The following is an 8059-nucleotide window of genomic DNA, read 5'->3' as shown; positions in this document are numbered from 1 at the left end:
CAGGGATCTCCTGTGATAAAAATGAAATCTCAAGGAGGAAAAAATAAAGTTGGGAAACCCTAGGGGGGTTTGGAGTATTTAACCCTTTTTTCAAATAAGTATATTAATATCTGTAAATATTAAAAAACAATTTCTCTCACTTGACCCTCCTCTTGAACAAGATCTTCTCAATTTCAAATGAACTAGTTATAGTGAAAGGGTATTTTTGTCTTTTCACTTTTTGAGGGGACAAAAATACCCCTCCACTATAACTAACTCGATATTATTTAGTTCATTTAAAATTGAAAGGATCCTAATTCCTCTTTCTTATTACACAAAATTTAGTGGAAGTTGTGTAAATTTAATAGGAAATCACTTCACTTAAATATATATAAAAGTAAATAGAAGTACTGGGATTACATAAATCCAATAATATCCAATAAATTCATACGCGCCACCTCTTTGGGGCGAATGAAAATTCTTTTACACGGCCTGCACTGTCACCAAATGCAGTCAGGGCTACAACACAGATTTCACATAAAGCAATCCCCTGCCTTTTCAGTCATATGCATGGCTACAGGGCACTTACACAACTTGGAGCCTAGCTAGCTAGCCAGCGCCACGCATGCATGCATGCATGCTGCATAAGCTTCTCAATGCATGGCTTGATGAGGATGATGATGAGATCAATCGACATACACAAAAAGAAAGATGACATTTAATTCGAAGCCAAACAAAGCCTAGAGTGATTTAGGCACCCTGAAAATATGTTCCTCCCCACTCTCCTCATCAACCTTGACAACCCATTTGCTTTTCATAGAACCGCATCTAATTCCTACACTGCCCCTGTCCCTCTTAGCAATGCCCTCCTTTGAGCCAATCATGGTGACTTCCATGCCTTTCCCTATAGGATTCTTCAGAGACCTCACCACTACCTTCTCCTTCATTCCTGTCAAATGCCCTTCCAATCCCTTTTTCTTGCCAACCAAGTTATTCGCCACCACCACTGATTTTCTAGGGTTAACGTCTAGCAACTTCAGCAAGTGTGTATAGTCGTCGTTCTTGCAATCGACGAGAGAGAAATCGATGTTCTCGTAACTCTGCAAGAGCTGTGAGGGGTCCCCAGTTCTGAATTCCACCAGATCTTTAAGACCCGCGTCTCTTATTATGTTTTTTGAAGCGGCGAGGTCTGGCTCCGGCAGAATACACACCAGCCTTCCGCCAGTTTGTCGGGCGGCGGCTGCTAAGGCTATTGTTGATGGAGAAACGCCAGATGTCACCTCCACGATCAGTTTAGATCTCGTGCCTGCTGCTAGGGCTGACACAAATTCACTGCTTCCTGGTTCTTGTGTCTTCCATGACTCGCATTTTCTCTTCCGATTGTTACACTAGTGATCAATTCAACAAGTAACAACATTATAATTAATGGAAGTTAATAAAAATAATTATATATATTGGTATACATACGTTTCAGAAATTAAGAAGTTCAATTTATTAATCCAACATGAAGTAATGAAGATCAATGTAATTTTTATCCTCAAGAAAAATTCCATGACTCTCTCAATTATGAAGTAGTAGGATTATTAATTATAAACTAAAATGATATAAGATTAATATTAAATAATAGAACATTAATTATAAGATGTGGCGTGGATATAAATCACAACTAGACTCTCTTTCTCTACCCCCGGCCATACAGTTTTTTCAATTTTCAAGAATTATTTACTAATTTAAGTGTCAGAGGCTTCTCTTGAGATAACATTTTGCCTTGTTTTGTAAGAGCCCCTGTCTACCAATCCGGCCGTCCAAAATTCTGCTTCAACATGATGTTCAACTGTATCACCAATTATTAGGGCATTTTTTTAAAAAATAAATAAATAAATAAATCGCATGAACTATTTAAAAGAACCTTGAGTCAATCACAATGATATTTTCTTTCTATTATATGAAAAAAAAAAAAAAAAAAAAAAAACAACAACTACAATAACAACAAATACTGCATTGTGGGTTTTATTCATTATTCAAATATTGATAAAAAAATAAAAAAAATAATAAAGAAAAGAGTAAAAGAACAGGGAAAATGTGAAAAATAATTAAGCACATATACCATTCTGAGAGTATCAAGATAAGCTTTTGTAGCAGATGCTGCTGACCATTCCATCCTTGGATTAATCCTTCACAAATGTTTCCCAGAAACAAAAAAAGATTCCTCCAAATTCCGAATGGTGAACAGCTCCAATGAAGAAGAAGATCGAAGAGCGAGAAGGATTTCGGTGCAGTCCTTTTTTAATTAATCTTTGGTCCTATATAAATTTTATAATTAATTTTCTTCACCTTTTTGGGTTCTTTGCGAGAGCCAAAGAGGACATGATGCACATGTCTCTCTTAATATTGGAAGATAGAAATGACAATTACAGCCTAGTCAAACCGCGGAAGTTAAAAACTGTCGCCAATTATGCCGCCCTAAACTGATCAGACCGCGATTTTCTACGGTAAATATTCAAGCTTTATGAAATTTGTAAAGCTGGCTGCCACCTTTTTATAGAAAATAATAGAGATTTCTAGCTATTTCTTGAATGAAACCGAACAAGACTTATTAATATTTCGTTATGTCCGTTGTACTTCTTTGTCTAAATATATTGAATTTGCTATTTAATAGGTCTCCCTCAGTCATATGTAAAACAATTAAGAATATCTAATGACATTTATGCTATATATAAATATGGTTCAAAATTAATCAGAATATGGTGATTAAAAAAAAAAGGGTTTAGATCAAATATTAGTTTTTCTTTTTTAAAATTAGTATATTGGGTGCAGTGAGAGTAATAATGTTATAAGTAGGATTTTTATCTTTCTTTTATCTCTAAAGGTGATTTGACTTTTAAAATCAGTAATACCATTGGATCAAAATATATATAATTATAGTGATTTACCATATATCTAATGGTGATAGTTATTAAAACTCACCTCACAATATATCATCTAGCTAGGATAATGGTTCAATGGCCCCAAATTTTTTTTCAAAGTGATTAGGTACGCACTAAAGCATAGCTAATATAAACATATATATTACATTCTATGGGGTGGATAAACCATATATCATTCTTTATTAGGTTCATAGCCCACAAGCGTTTAATATCTCTGAGGCGGCCCAAGCCATGCCATGCCATGCCTCCAGCAAAAGAACTACATATATGTGCATAGGTTCATAGACCATATATATATGCCTCCATGCCTCCAACAAAAAATAAAATATATTTCAAGTGTTTACTTTTAAGTATTTACATTTTTACGCGACAATAAAAATTATTTTTAACATATTAAATAATGAACTCGTAAAAAAACAATTGAAAGTGGCAAGAGCTCTTATTAAGAAGTAACACAATACGCTATCATAATCTACAATCATGTTCTAACTTTGACTGCAATTTTCTTTTTTTTTAAAATAAAAAATTCTTCTGAAAGATATCATAGGTCACCACTAACAAATTTTGTAATGAACACAGTACAATATTATTAAAATCCATATATTATTATCAAGTTGGAATTTGAGAAATTAATTCTCAAATGATAGGCCTAATTTCTGTTCTGATCTTCCTGCTTGACGAGCCCTTTTGCTATGACGGCATCCTTGATGAGCTTAAGAGAATCTATTACATCGTCACAAAGTTTGTAAGGATCAGGAATTATGCTTTCATCAACCGATAGAACAATGGTCATCTTGTTGATATAACTTTGGAAGTTGATCATCAATGCCTGCAAGAGCAAATATATATTTAATTATAGTTTTCAGCTTAATAGAAATTATAGATATATATATCAACAATGTTTATCATTCTTTTGATTGATGGAGACAAAGTTACTTACGTGCGGTTGACCATAAGAACTTGGAGCTAGGTAAGTCATTGGATGTCCATAAAAACCAATTTCTTCTAGGGGTCCAACTAGATTGGAGAAGCACATTGTAGTGTGGGAGATGATTCTATGAGATAGACCACTCGCCCGCTGTTAATTAACCACGAGAAAAATGCAAGTTTGTAAGCATTTAGATAATTGATAATATTTAAACATACATGTCAGATTCTTTAACCCTAATCTGCTAAGTTTATGTCGGGTTCAAGTACCTTAATGCCAAACAATTTGAGAACCAACTCGGCAATAGAGAAAGTGTATATAGCTTCGAAGGAGTGCTTCTTTCGATCAATTGTGGCCTTGGCTTCACGAACATAATCTAATGGGTCGTCCCGTAATCCAATGGTGAAGGGGAGGAGGACATAGCCAATCCAGTTTCCCCACTTGACTTCAGTATCTTTCTCCATCATATCAGCTAAAGCCTGCATATTTATTTATTTATTTGACAGTTTTACGCCTATAGAAAATAAAAAAATAAATAAATAAAAAGAGAGAGAAGGAATTTGAATTACCTGAATCCCTACAGAGGTTCTTATGTTTATGAGCAAAGTTGATCTAAGACGAACATTCTTTGGGAGATTGTTTTTGGTCTCAGTTGACTCCTCGGCTTTCTTATCCTCACCTGAGGAAGGACACAGTGAATGAAACATGCATGCAGGGTGATGATCTGTTTTGAGTACATGATATATACATATATATAAAAAAAATTGAAATTTGCAAGCCAACTACTGAAAAAGGATGTCACCATATTTTCTGTTGAGATAGCGAGATAGACCAGCCTGAGTGACTCCTAGAGCGACATCATTGATGGTCTGCAAACCCCCACAAAAGAATGTCAATTTACTCTAAAAACAGTTTTGTTTGCTTTACACCTACGTGTTTCATGCATGAATTCATAGACTCCAATTTTCTTTAAAAAAAAAAAAATAGTATTATATACACCGTTAAATGCACAAATCTTAAATTTTAATTATGAAATAAAGAATATCAATCATCTGAAATGAAGAGAGTCTATAGAGTAGATGGATGAATGAGTTTAATCAATTGTCGGCCAAAATACAAATAAATATGAATAATAAACTACATATTAGGTAATTCTCTCCTTTTCATTTTTTTTTTCTTTCTAATCAAGGTAATTCTATCTTATTTCTTAAATCCTCTATTTTAGATTGGGTCTGACACAGATCAATCTTTATTAACCTCTATGTTTTGGCTCGATTTCAGTTCATTATAATTTAGATTTCACTTTTTCTAATTAACTATATGAGTTTTAACTTGGTTTTAAATTACATATTTTAACATTATTGTATCAGAACTCATGTGAAATTCTCATTATATATATAAAAATAAAAAATTATAAAAAATTACAAAAAAAAATAAAAAAATAAAAAAATTAGGGTTAATGGGTGAAGAGGTGTCCTCAACGAAGCGGTGAATATTGACGCATCATGCTAGTAGTATAGAAGATATGAAATGAGGACTAAAATTAATGTTGTTTTTTTTATAAAAAAAATAAAAAAAAATAAATAAAAAAAAAGAGTGATTTGGAATCGAGCAAAAGAACATGAATTAATTTTGATTTTTTTTTTTTTGTTTTCTGAGGCAGAAATAACTTTTAGTGAGGTATTTGGTGTAAGAAAATGTTTACCAAGTGGTGTGGGGAGCTTCAAGCAAATTAAACCCTCTTTATATTCATCCCATGTGATATGACCAATTTATGACTGACCAAGATACTGACGTTTTATGGACAAGTTATTAACTTCCACTTAATATCGGCAAGTATTAAAGTTATTTGGGTCGGTAACACACAAATATAAAATATTTACATTTTTTTAAATCGTTAGGTGATGTAATGAATAGCTTAAATTTTAAAATTTGAGAATTTTATATTTTAAAAATTTTTATGGGATCTCAATCCATGTGATGTTGTGATTCACTGATTAAGGGAAGAAAAAAAAAAAAAAGGTTTTCATGAAATTAGAATAAAAATTTATTTCAATTCATTTTATTAAATTGATTTATATCCAACTTACATATATTTTAAATTGATTGAACACATTAATTTATAATAATTATACATACTACACTTAAATTCTACATTCATCTCATTGAGATAATGTAGCAATACTCATCAACTTTAGCTAGGCCTTTATTTAAAAAAAAAAAAAAAAAAAAATCCCAAGGGGTGGTAGGTGTTAACAGATGTATAGTATTTATTATTTAGAATTACTCATTAATTTAATAGATTGAATTGATTTTTCCTTTTTCAAAAAGTATTTGCATAATCAATGCCCAAAAACACAGTAAATAATAAGAGGGAAAAATAAACCAAAGAAAAGCAGAATCTATGTATTAGATTGCTCTTATATATAATTGGAAAAATAAAAGTTGAGAATATGGGCTAGATTAAGTCTGCCTAGAACAAATATATTTTATTACTAAAGTTTAGACGAAGTCATAAATAGGATTTGATTGTAAATTTTTTATGTTTGTTTCTATTACGTTGTAATCTCATAGCTTTGATGTAAAAGTTTTATGCTCTTATTATTATTTTTTTTTTTTAATGAATGAATATAAAAGATTTCTTAAAAAAAAATTGGGCTGTACCGTGTTCATGGCTCTCTTGACTAATTTAAAGTCGTCCAAACTGACCGTCCGGTGAATAATTCTTCGAGGATTGGACTCAATCCCTTCCGGGCCCTTCAGAGGCGTCTCGGTATCCTTCAAGAAGGAAGCCGTTATGATAAACATGAAAACATCAACGACAGTGTGCCAGAGGAGCTGCCAAACCCACCACAACCCAATCAAGCACCGCCACAGCAACCAAGAGTTACTCGTCTCTTGCTTCTTCTTCTTCTTCACCGGAACCGTCGGCAAAGCCTCGGGATCGGATATTTTTCGCGTGCATGCGAGTAGAAGAGATATCAAAGAAGTTCCATCGCCTAGAGAGTGGTGGATCCTGAATATACCCACAGCCTCTGAATCTGACGTTTTCACGTTGAGGAGGTGGAGGTCCCACATCGGCTGGGACTTGTCGATCGTCGTTTTGCTGAGATTGAAGACGTAGTCTTCAACAAACTGATCGCCTGACTCCATGTTTGGATTCACTTCAGGAACTCTTATGTGCTTCTCTAAATCCACCTTCGTTCGAACCCATTTCATATCTCCTGATCTGTCATCCACAACCTGTGTTTTTTTGGGTAAGTTTTATGTAAAATATATAATAGATGGATAAATATAGTAAAAAAGACATATATTCTTTTGGTCATATTATTCATAATCAATGATTTGTTAACTGTGTCGGTGACATGCATGTTGTAGAAGAATATGATATTAATTCCATTAAATTGAATATTATTAATTTTTCTTAATTACCTGCAAACTAGAGAAGCGAGGGTGCTTAAGCAAAGTGTGCTCCAAGTTGGCTTTAACGATATCCAGCTGAATTTTGGTCTTGCTACCCATGATGGCGATGATGTAGACATTAAAATTTGGTTCATGGAACAACCGAGCTGATGGACTCAACGGCTCTTCTTCGACCACCTCATCATGATGTTGTTTTTTAAGATGGTCTTGATCACGGCCATCTTCTCCGTTTTCTGTCTTGGTTCTGATAGGTTTCATAGCTACTTGCTTTCTCGACCTCAGAACCTGATCTTCAGACTCCATTAATACAACCTCTATCTACAATAATGATGGTATAAATAAATAAATATAAATATATATCTTCAATTTCTCTTGTTTACTTGGGGTACGGAGGACAACTACTAGTAGCTAGCTATCTAGGAAGAAATGCGAGGCTCAAGAATGAAGAATTCCTTGTTCTGTGTATCAATATATAGGAAGGCCGATCCCTTCAAAAGTGGGAATAGGATTCTCTCCATTTCAAAATTTATCAATTTCCTCTATTTAATGCATTTTGAAGGGTAATCCATTTAATGCACTATCATTATTAAAACTTTTGGACAACATTACTCTTCAAAATACACTAAATTAAAAAAATGAAGGGATTTTAAAATAGAGATGATCATTTTCCTCAAAAGTAGGCCTGAAATTTTCAAATAATTACCAGTACTGTAACATTGAAGGAACCCAAATTGTCTTTTGCTTCTTGAAATCGGGTATCTTCAAGAGCACCATAAGTATCCCGTACCAGCATCGATCACTT

At 33.3% G+C, this 8059-nt stretch overlaps 2 protein-coding genes across 2 annotated transcripts; both read right to left on the bottom strand.

The window, feature by feature from the left end:
- Positions 1-564: 564 nt before the first annotated feature.
- LOC132188711 (uncharacterized) lies at positions 565-2285 on the bottom strand. Its single transcript, XM_059603240.2, has 2 exons — positions 2087-2285; positions 565-1367 (listed from the first exon to the last, which is right to left on the bottom strand). The coding sequence occupies exons 1-2, from the start codon at positions 2138-2140 to the stop codon at positions 720-722; spliced, it is 702 nt and encodes a 233-aa protein (XP_059459223.1). The 5' UTR covers positions 2141-2285; the 3' UTR covers positions 565-719.
- A 1034-nt stretch (positions 2286-3319) lies between these two features.
- LOC132188410 (medium-chain-alcohol O-fatty-acyltransferase) lies at positions 3320-7777 on the bottom strand. Its single transcript, XM_059602852.2, has 7 exons — positions 7267-7777; positions 6499-7077; positions 4637-4703; positions 4404-4513; positions 4104-4313; positions 3847-3984; positions 3320-3735 (listed from the first exon to the last, which is right to left on the bottom strand). Exons 1-7 carry the CDS (start codon positions 7558-7560, stop codon positions 3556-3558), a joined length of 1578 nt encoding a protein of 525 aa, XP_059458835.2. The 5' UTR covers positions 7561-7777; the 3' UTR covers positions 3320-3555.
- Between the last annotated feature and the right edge of the window lie 282 nt (positions 7778-8059).

Source organism: Corylus avellana, chromosome 6, assembly GCF_965113065.1.
Source record: "Corylus avellana chromosome 6, dhCorAvel1.hap1.2, whole genome shotgun sequence".
In the NCBI taxonomy this organism is placed as follows: domain Eukaryota; kingdom Viridiplantae; phylum Streptophyta; class Magnoliopsida; order Fagales; family Betulaceae; genus Corylus; species Corylus avellana.
This window is presented reverse-complemented; position numbering and strand designations above follow the sequence as displayed.